The 16,273-nt window shown below is 38.5% G+C and overlaps 1 protein-coding gene across 3 annotated transcripts in view; it reads right to left on the bottom strand.

Annotated features, from left to right (window-relative positions):
- EEA1 (early endosome antigen 1) overlaps positions 1 to 16,273 on the bottom strand; it is a 77,821-nt gene that overhangs the window by 15,464 nt on the left and 46,084 nt on the right. For all 3 annotated transcript variants that reach the window (XM_066995096.1, XM_066995101.1, XM_048061059.2), the window contains 8 exons: positions 15,915 to 16,115; positions 13,817 to 13,930; positions 12,455 to 12,610; positions 10,550 to 10,689; positions 9,611 to 9,941; positions 8,342 to 8,443; positions 6,761 to 6,955; positions 5,770 to 5,952 (listed from right to left, as the gene is read on the bottom strand). In XM_066995096.1, the coding sequence (XP_066851197.1) occupies positions 5,770 to 5,952; positions 6,761 to 6,955; positions 8,342 to 8,443; positions 9,611 to 9,941; positions 10,550 to 10,689; positions 12,455 to 12,610; positions 13,817 to 13,930; positions 15,915 to 16,115 (1,422 nt within the window). The remainder of the gene's footprint in view (positions 1 to 5,769; positions 5,953 to 6,760; positions 6,956 to 8,341; positions 8,444 to 9,610; positions 9,942 to 10,549; positions 10,690 to 12,454; positions 12,611 to 13,816; positions 13,931 to 15,914; positions 16,116 to 16,273) is intronic.

Genomic DNA, 16,273 nt, shown 5'->3' with positions numbered 1-16,273 from the left:
GCGCAGTCAAGAAATTTTTGAAAATCCTGAAGTGGAATGTACAACCTAATAATGCTAGAATCAGAACAAAATGTTTCACAGTCTCATGTGTATCAGCATTTCAATCAAATCTTAAACTTCCATTCAAAATCTATTACATACTGCAATTTAACTGGCCTCCAACTCTCCTTATTTCTGGGGTGACCTCATTGCAGCTTTTCAATACTTAAAGAAGTCTTATAAAAAGGATGGAGAGGGACTCCTTAGTTGGGTGGATAGTGATACGACAAAGAAGGTATGGTCTTAGATTAAAAGAGGATAGATTTAGATTAGACATTAGGAAGAAATTCTTCACTCTGAGGGTGGAGAGGCACCAGCACAGGTTGCCCAGAGAAGCTGTGGATGCCCCATCCCTGGAGGTGTTCAAGGCCAGCTTGGATGGGGCACCCACCTGATCTAGAGGGTGGCATCCCTGCCCATGGCAGGGGGGTTGGAACTAGGTGATCTTTAAGGTCCATTACAATACAAGCTCTTCTATGATTTTGTTCCACAGAAAAATATGTCTCTCTACAATAGGTCACAGAAACCCAAGTAACAATCTCAAACTCACACCCAAGACTCATTCTATTTACTCACAGCAAAGTCAAACTTTGAGGCTCTTCTTAATTTAGTATTCTGGAAGGCAGGGTGTTGTGATTTTTTTAAAGCCTTTGGCTTAGCCATTGACCAGCTACATTTAGAAGCATGTCATTTCACAAAGAACCAAAAAGAAAAAAATAAACAACTCATCCTCTAAGTCACCAAAATCATGGTACTTGATGGAAACATTTTACGCTAAGATACACAGTGTGAAGTGGGGAGATTTATTATTACCGATTAATTTATTACCTTCAGGGCACCAATAAGGATTTAAATTCTTTCAGAATAAACTACATTCTTTTAGCTGTTACTCCTCTTACTTAAACCCTAATTAAACCTCTTGTACTTGTTGTTCCTTTAAAAAAAAAATCACTAAACTTCAACAACCTTGACTGCACTTGATTATACATCTGTTTTAAGCCGCTCCTGTCTTCATTTAAAAACAAACCAATTTCTGTTTCCTAACCCTTACTTGTAGAGTCTAAAGTGTTTTACTGGTAGAATGAGATTTAGTTTGAAGTACAACTGATGCAACACTGCTGATTCAATAGCATTTTCTACAGCTTCAGTCTCTTAAAAAATTCAAACTGCCTTTTTGAATTAATTTGCAGGCCAAACATCTTCTGATCTATAACAGTTTATTATTTAAAACTCCACAAGGTGTTAGCTCAAGAAAAAATTGAAGCAAAATAGGAGGTGCTTTTGCAATTTCAAGTTTGTAGCAGAGTGGGTCCTTCAGAAAAGAAAATAAGCCCTCTCTATTTCACTGTGGGCGGTGGAGTACAGTAATTTCCTACAGCTGAGAAAGGATGGGAAGTGTAGCATCATCATAGAACACCTTCACGGGAAAACACAATAGTTTTTGCAAATTTAGAATGAGGCATACTGAAGGCATGGCTTTTATTCAGATTTGTTTCTTGCAGGAGTATGATTGTAGCCAATTTACTAGTACAGGATGATAAAATTTGGCTATGAAGTGGGTAGCCCAACAAAAAGCTTCACCTAGCAGATATTATTCCCTCAACCACCCCCAACATGTCCATACAGGACAGGTGATCCGACTGTGCCTATGCCCAAACTAAGACAAGGTAGATGTTCTTAAAAGAAGAGCCAGTATTCAGCCTGCTCTGCAATGTATAAACATTTGCAATATAAGGGACTCTGAATTTTGAGCACAATTTATCTTACTACAGCTAATGCACAGCAAGTGGCTCTTAACTGTGTTGTGATTAATAATAATGCTACTGGCCTTAACTGGGAAACCATTCAATATAACTTTAGCAGTAAATCCACCTTCTATTTATCTGTGCCTTTCTTTCTGCCTTCCTCAAAAGTCCCTCACAGCACCCTTTGGAAATCAGCAGAAATCCGGCACATGGCTAAAACATTCCAGTTATTGTCCTTGCTCCTGGCTCAGTCTCCAACAAGACTAGTTCAGACAGATTCTTTTGGACTCCTGAGGAGCTCACATCTTTAACATAAAATCATCTCTCCAAAATCTGATGCCATTCACCTTAGTTATTATTGTTCAATTTTGACATCACTCTCCGAAAATGGTAATATAACCCCAGTCATGAGATTACGCTTTAGGATGACAGAGAAAACCAAATGTAAGGAAAACATACAGAACAAAAGAAGTCATTCTGGACTAACTGTAAATAAAACCAGATGTTAGGTTGACTGGCATAACTAATTAGCCAAATAAATGGAAATCTCAGCCCTGTCCAGTACAATTGGGTTGTTGCACTGCAAATAGGCTACATGGAGCCACCAGCAGAACTAGCCGGGTGCTAGGTCCTGGATTCAATCCATCTAAGTGAGGTGCACAAATGAGCCGTGGTAGTCTGTGTGCCCCTCTCCCCCGACCCAGTTCACAGAAGGGGCATGCAGTTATTCACAGATGCTAACCTAATGTCGCTTCACTTCCTCAGTGGTAGGATTAGACTGACTGTAGGCAACTTAGGCTCCTAACTTAGAGACCTGAGGTTTGGCAGCGCAAATACCATCCAGAACATCCACTGAAGATGCACAGACAGTGGTGCCAATACCGGAGGCAAAGAAACATTCTTTTGAGAACACAGAAAAAAAACAGGACTGACTACAAAAAGCACAAATGCCAAGACTGAAGAGTATTTGGCAGAGTTCAGAAGAGCAAGATGCACAAGTTGTTTGCACTACCTCAAAATCAAGGCAGAAATAACAGCTTTTCATTTTCATTAAGTCTTGTAAATAAAAATAGGCTTTTCCACAAAAAAAAAATCCCATTTATAGATATAAATGATCTATATATATATATAAATATAGCTTTTACAAGCACTCAAATCTTGCCCAATTTCTTTTGTTCTGTCAGAGACAAAAACATATGAGTTTATTCACTGTTACAGAAGGCAGGTTTTTTAAGTTAAACTAAATGTGCAGCATATAGTATCCCTAAGATTCTATGTTCTCACTTTAAAATTTGCTACAACGCTTCTCACTTTTGCTCTGGGAGACTTACAGCTTCACAGTTTGCATCTGGCTAACACTACATAACTTGGACCTTCTGTTATTGAACCAGAAACTGAAGTGTTAAGGGGGCGTTCAATTTTTCAGCCTGTGCTGCTGGCGCACCAGGCAGCTGCCCGCTTGCTCTGCCTCTAGCTAGGCATGGCTAGCTCTCACGCAGTGCTGCATCCCCAACTGCAAAACTTCGTGTAAGCATTACTCACTTTTTATCACACGCCAGTCTCGCAGTTCCCTCAGCCCGAGGTGACCAGCAGCCAGGCAGCCTGGCAGTGATATTCCAGCCAGAAGCCAGCAGATGGTGCTCTGCGTACAGCCCCGCTCACTGGGCGTCAAACCACGCTCACTAAACACAGCTGTGCAGGGACATTCCACTAGAAACCCTGCAGTAAGACATCTAAGCTTATCTTATACACAAGTTCTAAAAACTTCTTCTACTGTCTACCAATAATAAATATCAAGACCATTCTGGACCCCAGCCCTCCTACCAACCTTGGTTCCAAACCATCCAAAATTTGTAGCTCTGGCTCAAATCATCTGCCTTAATTAAATAACTCCCCTAAGGACAAACATACTGCGCAGAACTTGCTTGACTATGAAACTTTGCCACAGAGTTCTTCTGATTTGAGTGGTACTTTTATGTTCACCTCTCCAAACTAGCGTTAGTCTTCCTTGACACTTTTTATAACTAATCTGAGAAAGCAGCGAAGAAAATCATTACTATTTTAGTTTAACATTGCAATGAGACGGCACGCTTGTGATTAAACATGTATTGGTCTTGTCCTTTTTCCTCTCCTGGATTTTACATCAAAAAAGCAAAGCGGTGCCAAGCAGACCTCACTATCCCTAACTATCATAAATAACTATAAACAAATAAACAACCATGCAAACAGCCTCCAAACTGGTACATCACCTCAGTACTGAGGACACCAATCTTTCACAGGTTCTCTAGGCTCCACAGATATTTACATAATAAATCCAGTTACCTGTTCATATTAACAATCTTATTCTCCTGTTGCTAGTCACCTTATTTATATATTACAGGTGTTGCTAGTCACCTGTTCCTATCACCTTGTTTTACCTTTTTGCACTGATGTCCCATCTCTCTCCCTTGTTACCATCCCAATTCAGGTTTAAAAGCACGTGGGAAGCCTACTGTCCTATTTTATATTTGTCAGAACTAGAAGTCATCCAGCTGATTTAATAATACTTATTCAGAGCTATCTTTGCAACAAGCAATATTTAAATGAACATCCAATGCTTTTACAGGTCACTGCTATTACCAATCTAAATTATACCATAATTACCAATGTGTTGATCTAAACACATTCTGGGAAATTAACTCAGAAAGGAGGTTAGCAAGCTATAGTAACTAACTGTATGTTTAAACCACCTTTGCTTGTTAAGCAGGCCAAAGTTCTTTATACCCTAGCACAGCAATTCAATCAAGCAGCACCAAAAATAAAGCTGCTCTGACTTGCAGGAGAATGTGGCAAGTAATCTAATGTCACAGAGGAGGAGTATGATTAAGAGGAATCCAATGATGTACACATAAAGGAGCTACTTTTCTTTTTCTTAAAGGAACTCAAAACACTGAGTTTGGCTAGGACTCCACGGCTCACATGGAGCTATCTGAAATAGCCACAAAACCTTTAATATTTCAAGGATGGGACTGAAAAGACTACACTGGAAGAAGTGGAAGGGACATATTAAACCTAACCAGTCACTAAAAGCTCCCTTTATATATAGTGAAGCAAACAGAAGCCAGCATCTAAAACGGATTGGATGACCAGTTCTCCAGAAGCACCTATTTCTCTCCAAGAACTTCAGAAAAGCTTAAAACAACAATGTCAGACACAGACGATGACTCCCACTCCAGCTTTGCAAGTGAAAAGAGCCAAAGCCACACATCTCTGCAGCATAGTATGTCCTGGTACAAACTTGAGCATTTGTTTAGCATGACATGAGGGAAGGGGGGGAAAAAGGAAAAAGGATAAAGAAACACCTTTTCTTATCGACTCAATTCCCAGAAACATATTTTTGAAGGCATTACTCCTGAATATCAGATCAGGTACATTCTGCTTAGGAATAGCAAAAACTTGGAGGATTACATTCAGACATCTGCACTCCAGGCAGGTCCCTAAACCTACTGTTTCTATCAGTATGACATCTCTCAAAGTCTGTAACGAGACAGGAAGAAGCAGAACGGGCAAGGGCATAGGAGCAGACTGACAACTACAATTCTAGTTAAATCGTCTAGAAGGCAGTGGTTACTCACATGCCATCAGTGACTTTGCCCTAATTAGCTACATTATTTAAATTAGTTGAAAGCTACAATATATACCACCAAAAAAATTTAAAAAGAATATGAAAATAAATCATCTTTCACTTTGCTTCCATAGGTCAGATTGCCATTGCAGAAACGGAAGGGTAGTTCAGGTAAGCTGGCAAATACACTTGGCTTTCAATTAGTGTCAGTATATCCTTTGTCCCAGGGGAAGGGAGTGAACAGCACTATATTCTATATATAGCAAAGAGCCTTTTTATTTTTTTCTTTCCCCATACAGTTTTTGCACTGTTTCTGTGTCTTCAGAATGGATACAGACAGATCTATTAAGTCACAAATAACATTAAAGTGTCTGTAAGTACCTTAAGGTCTTGCCTGGTCGCCAGCAGCTCAGACTCTTTCCCGTAAAGATCCAGTTGCAGCTTTTCCATGTTTTCCTTATATTTTTCATAGGTCTTCTGTAAGTCTGCTAGTTTTCCTTTCTCTGTTTTAAGCTCCTGAGCTGACAAAATTGTCTGCTGTTGCAGCTTATTCTCCAGTTCTGCCTGAAACATAGGCATAAGAAGTGTCAGTTAAAGTTACAGACAGTATGCTTTATGATTTCAATGAATCATATTTTTACTGCAAAACTAGATTCGTTTCCACTTATGAAATAGCAATTCAGTAACCTAACATATACAGTTTTTATAGCAATATTTTGTAGCTAATTTAGCAACAAAATTAAATTCACATCATGAGACTTAGTTAAACGCAGCGAGACCAAACATTTAAAATTTAAATTATATATATATTTATTTAAAAAAAAAAAAAAAACTTTACAGTTTCCCTAGACTGGCTAAAGCAAAAGTATGATCATACAGTACAGGGCAGCCAAAGCTGGCACAACATTTACCAGCAACACAACATTCGCGAATGTAAGACATTTGAACTATTTCCACTACGGTTTATTAGTTTCATTCTGTCACTCAGATAAATTCTTTTGCTATAATAAAAGAGTTAGTTTAAAACTGCCATGGACATTCCAAAACACTGCAGAGTTTGTCTAAACTGCTCTCACAAAACTGTCTACTGCTTTACAAGAAAATAGCAGCTCTTACTTCACAGTATCCTCCTGAGTCAAAATAAAGACATACAATCTAGCCATTTTTACCATTTTATTGAAACTCAGCTCCTAGAGAATCTGTATATTTCAGCACTGCCTGTTGAAGACTTTGTTTCCACATCCTGACCTTACCCTTTCCAGCAAGACCACAGTAAATAGCTGTTTATTCCAAAAACATAAGCATAAAAGCCACAGCATATATCAAAGAAATTTACATTAATTTTCTTACAGGAGTGAGAGGCCAGCCTTACCTTTTCTAAAAGGGCAGTTTTTAACTCAGATTGTAGTGTTTCACTGTGTTTTTTCTTCTGCTCAAAAGATTCCTTTAGGTCTCTCAGCTTTCCCTGAAGATGCTGCTCACTTTTTTCTTTGTCTTTCAGAAGACCCTGAACTTCCAGTACTTGTGCACGTGCTGAATCAAGTTCTATCGACAACTGCTTAGAGATCTATATTCAAAAATATTAAATAACTGTATATAATTTTAATTTCAATCATTATTTGTACATGCTGTAGTATGTAAACTGTGTGTATGACAAATTGCAAAGCTCAAGGAGCAAACAGACAAGTTCACAAATGAAAAAACTGTTAAAGCTGAAGATATGGTCTCTGGTCCAACCCCCAAAGGACTGCTAGAAGTCGGGGAGTGTCCGCTGGTCGCAGTAACCAAAAAGGCTTGCCCTCGGCCTGCTCTGCTCTGGGCTGAACAAACCAAGGGGCCTCAGCTGCTCCTCATACGTCTTCACCTCTAGACCCTGCACCATCTTTGTAGCCCTCCTTTTGGCACTCTCTAATAGCTTTTTCCTTTTTTATACTTTGGTGCCCAAAATTGCACGCAGTGCTCGAGGTGAGGTCGCACCAGTGCATAGTGGAGTGGGACGATCACTTCCCTTGACCAAGCTAGCAATGCTATGCTTGATGCACCCCAGAGTACAGTTGGCTCTCCTGGCTGCCAGGGCATATTGTTGACTTATTTTCAACTTGGCAAAATTATGCAGAAAACACCCAGACCCCTTTCTGTGGGGCTGCTCTCCAGCCTCTCGTCCCTCAGTCTGTACATATACCCAGGGTTGCCCCTTCCCAGGTGCAGAATCCAGCACTTGCTCTTGTTAAACTTCATATAGCTGGTCATTGCCCAGCTCTCTAATTTGCCAAGATCTCTCTGCAAGGCCTCTCTACCCTTACTAGGGTCAACTGCTCCTCCCAATTTAGTATCGTCTGCAAATTTCCTCAAAACATTTTCTAGTCCCACATCCAAGTCATTTATGAAAATATTGAAGAGACTGGCCCTAAAATGGAGCCCTGGGACACTCCACTAGTGACTGGCCACCAGCCTGATATAATCCTGTTTGCTATAACCCTTTGAACCCGATCCCTCAAGCCAGTTGTTCACCCATTGTATTATGCATTTATCTAACTCTATGCTGGACATTTTGTCCAGAAAGTTACTGTGAGAAACTGTATTGAAAGCTTTACTGAAATCCAAAAAAGATTACATCAACTGTCTTCCCTTCATAAACTAGGTGGGTGGAAATTAAGTTCGTTAAGCAGGACATTCCCCTCATGAACCCATGTTAGCTGTGACCAATGACCACATTGTCCTTGAGGTGTTTTTCAGTAACTCCCAAAATAATTTTCTACATAATTTTATACAGCATTTACCTTTTACCAGGCAATTTTGTATCACCTAATTTCAGTGTCCCAGATGGGTTACAATTTGAGAACTGCAACCTCTTTTTTCCCTCATTAATCCCAGCATATGAGAATGAAAATGAATCTTCTAAGCATTTGTTATTATTCTTTTCTTGATTTTTGAAACCATGTGGATGGCTTACCCCCTCCTTTTTTTCCAGTGAGTTTTTCAATTCGTTCCTCTCTTTAGCTACAGACTCTGTTTGTACCTGGAGCTGTTGTTTTACTTCTTGGTAAGATTTTTCCTAAAAAAACAGAAGACAAGCAAGTATTTATGTGAGCTTCTAAGACCAAGTGACAAGTACTTTCACAGAAGCTACAAAGCATTCAAAAAGAATGCTTTTCTTTCTAATGAAAATGCCTTTCTTCTCAGTTGCAGACATTTTCAGCTAAAAACGTCTCTAGCCATTAACAGTGATAAATCTAAGCTGAACTCAGCTGATATTCTGTACTTCAAGGCAGCCATGTGCCAAGAAGTTTTTCTGATTAGGGATAGTGTCCTTGGCTGAGGCTGCTGTTGCCAGCCCCTCTTCGTATGGCAAGCAGTAGGCACATTGCTCTCCTCAGGATCCAAAATTTCTTGATGTTCTAAAACTCATGAGTAAACAGATTTGCAGGATTAATATGCAAACATAATATTTGCGTATAAATTGGGGAGAAAATCCTTCAAGCTTTTAGGAAAAATGCAAATATTTAAACAACCATAACTAAAGCAAGCAAAAAGGCTTATCTTAAGGTGAAGTAGGAAAGGAAAGTGTTATTTTTAAGTATGAGGGGATTTTTTTTTATTGTTTTGTTGTTTTGTTTTTGGTTTTGTTTGTTTTAAGAGCAGAATAAAAGCAGCTACACATGGGTTCTGGGAAATACTCAAATACTGACATGCAAGACGGGAAGGGAATGAGAAAGATACTTCTACCACGTTCTGAGGGTAGGGCTGTCAGTAAACCTGCATAAGAAAATTTATAAAATATATACCTGTATAGTAGTCAGTCATGTTACCAACAAAGCAAAAGGGGAAAGAAAAAAAGGTGCATTCTAAGGCTACCAGGAGTACACTTTTCTTACCATAACAGGTTGCCCTGGTCAAGTATTTGTTACTATACCATCATGTGAGAGACCTCTCTGAAACTCAAATAGTGCTCTTGTAAAACCTCAAGCTAGGCATCTCCCAAAATAACAGCCAGTTGGATCTTGTTGTGTGATATGAACAGATGTTTACCACAGTAAACATCCAGACAAAAATTCAAGTTAGGACACATGTATAAACAACTAAAATCAAAATTTGTTTTTCCTTAAGAAAATTAACTTTCATGCACTTATCATATGTGCACTGTTTTCAGAACAAAAATAAAATCTTAATATCACATTGTAAATACCTCAAACTTAAGGTCCAATCAAAAAAGCCTACTAACCATTTCTGCTACAGCTGCTTTTTCTTGTTGTATTTCTTTTTCTAATTCTTCCTTCTTTTTTTTGAAGGATTCAGAACTTTTTGAGAGCTTCTCTTTGGTAGCTGTAAGGTCCTTTAATAGAGCATCTTTCTCTAATTTCACCTGTTGCAACTCCGATGTTGCTACTTTTATTTTACAGTCTAACTCCTTGAGTTGTTTACTTGTATCTTGACTTGATTTCTCAAGGTTTTGTTTGAGGCTGGCATTTTCCTCTTCCTGCTTTGAGATTTGCTGTTTTGCTTGTTCAAGGGCCTCAGATTTCTTCTGTAAATCCAATTTAGCACTAGACGTCCTGCAAATACAAAGCAAAATAAAGAAAAATAAAAGATTTTTTTTAAAATTCTTCTTCACAGTTTTCTTTGTATCATTAAACATCTCTACTTAAAGATATTATCTGTAGAATTAATTCAACGAATACCTTTTCCTTCCAGAATACAGGCATTTGTCTCTCCAGTGAAGACATATAAGCAACTATAAATGCTATTTTGAGATGGATTTTCCTTCCTCAAATATTGTGAACAGAAACTACCCCTTTGCTGCTTATGCATAAATTGCAAATTAATCTTTGAAAGTTACAGAGCTATGGATAGTTAGAGACAGACCTTAGTGCGTCAGCCTACTTAGATATTTAGCTGACAAGCACAGTGAATAAACCAAAGTGTGTTAAATCACATCAGCCAATGATTCACAGAAGATGATGTGGCAGATGGAGTCTGCATGGCAGGTAAAGTGCAAGAAAATAGATGAGATATAACTCAGTTCTCATAGCAGAGGGAATACATCACTTTTATCTATGATTTTAAGAAGTAGAACAAAATTTCAACTGTAGTCCAAACCACTCTAATTTAGCTTAGCTTTATATCTAACTTTGAAAAGTATTATAACACAGGGTATGCATACACTTCTCTTTCCGCTTCAAGTTGTTTACTCAGTTCTGCTGTTCGGAGGTCTAATTCCGTAGATTGCTGTCGCTGCTGCTGTAATTCCTGAAGAGCTTGTTCTTTGCTTGTTTTAGCATCAAGAATGTCAGCTTCAAGTTTCTGAGACAGAAAAACAAAAAAGTTAGAGCCATCAGAACACAGACAATAAAACAAAAAACAATAAAATGCAGAAGTCGTCCAGTAGTATTTACTGTAAAAAGTGTTTACTGTAAAAAGCAGTCACAGTTCTCACACACTATCTATTTCATTAGCTGACCACTTGCCTTTCACTGTTTAGTTCCTGCAATTCTTTTGCTCCCCCAGAAGTGATTCATTTTGGTAAAACATTCTGAAATCACCTTTAAGTTAAATGCCAAGCAGCCATTTTACTGCAAAGTAGTAAATAAAATGCAGAAATCTTTAAAAGGACATACACAGCGTTCAGCTTTGGGGCCCTGTTCTCAGCTACCAACAAGTAGTTTCAGCAGTTTCAAATGACTGGTGATTTACATACCCCCCAACTCTGCCATTCTTTATAACAACAAAGACATGAACTACAGCTATAAAGAAACCCTGTGCTTGTTTGGCAGAAGGTTTCTTTTGTTTTGTTTATAGAAGATACTTGTTCATTTGCATGAAATATAAAGAACACAGGAGTCCTCAGCAACCGGGCACTGCTTAGACTCTTCAACACATTGGCTGTTTTATAGATACTTCTGCTTTCACGCAGTGGCCATAAAACACCATGGTCAAGTTTCTCAAAGAACATTCCTGAGGGTTTCAGGATTTCCTTTTTTTTTTTTCCCCCTCCTCTCTCTCTCGTTTTTAATACCATGCATTCAACTGGAATAATCCTAAAGAATGGTGATGACACCAAGACTTTTACACAGAATTGCACTCCTGTTGATAACATCAACAACCCTGCTCAGTTTCACACTTCATCTAATACGGACCTCATAAAATCTTGTGGAAGCAAACAGCATATTCCTGCATTTGAGCGTTTAAGCATTTGAGTACACTGGTTACCTGTGATACACTAGTAAAAGAATGAAAAATAAAAGCACAAATGAAACCAGGCAGAAAAGCATATAAACTAGAAAAAGCACACCTCACTCACTCTAGATGGCTGATCTCCTTCAGAACAGATACACAACACTGCAAAACTAATTCTGCATTGCTCCCAAGACCTATATATTACATGATTTTATATACCATGATTTTGACCACTAAGAATGCTTAACAAATATTGAACAAAATGTAAAGCCCAAATTTAAAAACAATGAAGTAATTCATCCTTAATGGAAAACATTAGTGTAGCAAAATAACAAAAGGTTCTGCAAACTCGTCAGAATTATGTGCAATTTAAGAGAAAATCCAAATCCAGAAATGGAATACAAAACTCATGATCAAATTTGTGGAAAAATATTTCTCATACATAAAAATCATGATAAAACCCCCCAGAAAGGCCTACTGAAGGGCTTCAGAATTAAATCAAAACAGACAGGTAGTATTAACTTGGGCTAACCAATGTAACACATATTTGCTGGTACCACTTGTAAAATGTATACACTTGGAGACTCTAATTTCAAGAAGTATTCATGGTCCTTCTCATAGCACTTTCCAGGTAGCACAGAGGTTGGTAAAAGCACACGTAGTGGAAAGTGACAGTATAAGGGCAACATCCCAAATCTTATATGATATTCTAGCACAGAAGAAGACAATAGGATTAAAGGGCAGATCAGGAAACACCGGTGAAAAAGAAAACCTACAGAAGTCATATTGATAAAATCCTTTCACTGTAATTTGAGCACAGCTTTTATGAAATACTACCAAGCAGTGGAGAACATCAGTTGCAGTAAGCTCATACGCTGTGCTCAATACAAACCTTAAGCTGTCCCTCCAGCTCTTCAGTTTTCTGTTCTAAATAAAGACATTGCTCTTTGTACTCTTTGAGATTGGCTTCCAGCTGAGCACAGTATTCCTGCTTATCATTCAGCTTAGCGGTAACTTGATCCAACTGACTGCTGACCTTGTTTAACTCCTGGGGTAAAATAAAAATAAGAGGTTTGTTAGCTTTTAAATAGCTTCCAAAAATGACTAATGTCCTCTGAATAAATGCTTTAAATGATCTAATGTGTTGAAATTAAAAAGGAAAATAATGTTTTTTATTCTGAGAGGCAGGAAATTGAGTGGGAAAAGCAGAAACAAATTCTCTATGTTAAACATATCCCCAAACTCTATCGGCTGTGAGTTAAATCTTAAGAAATGTGGTTTTTCCTTATAAACAGAAGAGAAATTGTATGCAATAAATGCTCAAGATCCTGAAGTTAATACAGCAATAACTAGAAAGTAACACTACAAGACATTATAGAAAATTTTGCGGTCTTCCTGAAATCAATGAATCACTGGAGAAGAAAGCCAGTATCATGGGAAGAGTATGCTCTTCACATACTAAAGATGATTACAAAGCATTTTGTTCAACAAATAACAACATAATTCCTGCAAGAGACACAAACTCATTCACTTAGTAACCACTAAGATGACAGTTACATCCAACCTCCTTGCTCTCCAAGCAAGTTGATTTGTTTAATTGTTAGGTAATTATGTATTTAATTAATAGTTACAAAAAGAGGTCCTCTGTTTATAGCAATTAATTACCTAAATTAATTACCACCCTAAAAACCAGTGCTCTTCGGAATTGCTGGACATTTCCACTAAGATAGGAACAGCACTAATCCTAACAATACAAATATTTGATTCAGTACCTGGTAGCATGCTTCACTGGGATTAATGTAAACTAAAACATGCAGTTTTAACAAGCACCTTCTAGCTTTTGTGTCAGTTGGCATGCAGATAATTATTTCTGAATAAAGACATCTGATTTTGAATTTATCTGGATATGCAATACAAGTTAAGAGTTTTCACTTGTACCCACTTCATTCTATAAACTCTTTTTTTCATAACATATGGATTGGAATTGAGTTGTACTCCAATATGGAAACTTAGATCCCAAACTATAGCCAAAAATACAGCAAGGACTGGATTCTTAATTAAGTTCTTTACACTATAAAATGTATCTGGTCCAGATTACAGCAGAAAGAACTGAATACCTATCACATGGTTAAAATACCCTACATGATTATTTTCAAATGCATAGTCACGTTTAGTTTGTAAACACATTATTCTTAGGTTTGTAAGTAGATTTTTAGGTAAGGTAGAAACTTTACGTTTGTATGTTGCTCCTAACCTGTTGTTTATCTTGCAACGCATGTTGGGCAGTGTCCAGATGATTCTGAAGGTCGGCTCTTTGAGCTGCTTTTGATGCTTCTGCTGAAAGCAGCAATTCAGTTTTTGCTTTTACCTGAAAGACAAGTCATACTTCACTAAAACATCTATTTTACTGTAGCTGATTTTTTTCATATCCTAATTAAGTTTAATAGTAAAATCAGCATTTTTCATGTGCTAATTAAAAAAGAATTGTTTTCAAGTTTTAGCAAATAATCAGGATGTTAAGCCACAGTTCGTTCTTTGAGATAAAAACACAAATTTAAAAAAAAAAAAAAACAAAAAACAGTCCCACTCATTCTCCTTTAGGAAAGTGTTTTTATTCACAAGCAAGGAACAATGGGAGAGAGTTACTGCATTCACACTCATGCATACTTTGGTAACCTCAGACTACATGAACATAAAATCGTTAAAAGAGAAAGAAATTAGTAAAACATGCTTCCACATGTATATTTTTCTCTGTGCCTATCTGCAGGGAGCAACTTCCTACTCTTCCAAAAATACCTAACTAGCTAAAAATCTATAGGGCAGGTGTGTAGCCTGAGATATACAGCCCAGATATTGTAGCGAAGCCCAGCAAAAACATCAGAGCTACATCACAAGAATGTACTTAGTAACACTAATTAAAAAGACATCCCAGTGTATTAATCCAACAACAGCAGTACTATGTGCACCAAGTGTATCTATCTAGGAACATAATTGCTAAACTTCTGAACAAGTGTTGTTTATTCTTTATGATATCTGAACATAATTCACAGAATCACAGAATTGTAGGGGTTGGAAGGGACCTCGAGAGATCATTTGGTCCAAGCCCCCTGCCAAAGCAGGTTCCCTAGAGCAGGCTGCCCAGGTAGGCGTCCAGACGGGCCTTGAATATCTCCAGAGAAGGAGACTCCACAACCTCCCTGGGCAGCCTGTCCCAGTGCTCCGTCACCCTCACCGTGAAGAAGTTCTTTTGCATGTTAGCGCGGAATTTCCTGTGCTCCATTTTGTGGCCATTGCCCCTTGTCCTGTCCCCACAAACCACTGAAAAGAGGTTGGCCATATCCCTCTGTCTCCCACACCTCAGGTATTTATAAACATTGATGAGATCCCCTCTCAGTCTTCTCTTCTCCAGGCTGAACAGACCCAGGTCTCTCAGCCTTTCCCCATAGGGAAGATGCTCCAGGCCCCGTATCATATTTGTGGCCCTCCGCTGGACTCTTTCCAGGAGATCCCTGTCTTTTTTGTACCGGTGAGCCCAGAACTGGACACAGTACTCCAGGTGAGATCTGACCAGGGCAGAGTAGAGGGGGAGGATCACCTCCCTTGACCTGCTGGCCACGTTCCTTTTAATGCAAGCCAGGATCCCACTGGCCCTCTTGGCCACCCGGGCACACTGCTGGCTCATGGTCAACCTATTGTCCACCAGGACCCCCAGGTCCTTCTCCTCAGAGCGCCTCTCCAGCAGGTCGCCCCCCTCCCTGTACTGATAATTAGCTGATTTTAGCTTAAGCAGCACTTAGAAGGAGAGTCCACCTTGACTCTATACTGTGGGTTTTACTTGTTTAGTTCAATTAAATTGACAAAAAGGCAGCCTGCAATTTTTTGTTTGCTTGTTTTTGATAAAAGCCACCAGCATAGGAAATTTCTAGGCAACAGCAAGATCTTAATGACTTTGACTCTGGTGCACAGAATCCAGAACAGGTAGAAGAAGTTTTGTGGATGTCTGAATATTATGAAAAATTATGAATACATAAATGAATTATGAATACACCATTATGAATACAAAAAAGATGCTCTAGGACAAGTTTGCACAACTTGATTATAAACTCCGACCATCACCACCACAGAACTCCCCCCCAGAAAAGAAAAAAAAAATCACACCAACCTTGCCATCTATTCCTATTCTGAATCCACTTACATCCTCAAGTTTATCTGCCTTATTCTACTTCATTCTACTTCATTTGTCTGTTAGTAGAAACATGCAATTTTTCCCAAATTGTTTGTACATTCTCTGGAGAGAATACAGAAATCACAGACAGGATTTATCATCACCAGGCAGAACAGAGTTCCATTACCTGTACATCAAGTTGTGATACTTTCTCTTTACTTTCATTTAGCTGGCTGCTCAGCTCAGTGATATTTGCTTCCAGGGAAAGCACACGGTCTTGAGCAGCTCTTAGATGCGCCTTCTGCTCCTGCACTTGCTCATGCAAATTTTCTTGGGCTTGTTTATGACTTTCTGACTGATTCTTCAGCTTCTCTGTCAGCTGAGTTACCTGCAGAGAAAAAAGGAGGTAAATAGAAAACTGGAACAGGATGACCAAAAATGTCATAAACCTGCTGAATTCTAGGGCATCTTATCATGGCTTTGAAGTCCCAACTTTAACTATTACAATGAAGCTATATTGCACGCAATATCAGTTTGAATAGGGTA

The sequence above is a fragment of the Anser cygnoides genome, chromosome 1 (assembly GCF_040182565.1).
Source record: "Anser cygnoides isolate HZ-2024a breed goose chromosome 1, Taihu_goose_T2T_genome, whole genome shotgun sequence".
Lineage (NCBI taxonomy): Eukaryota > Metazoa > Chordata > Aves > Anseriformes > Anatidae > Anser > Anser cygnoides.
The sequence above is the reverse complement of the archived record's forward strand: the minus strand, read 5'-3'. Positions and strand labels throughout refer to the sequence as shown.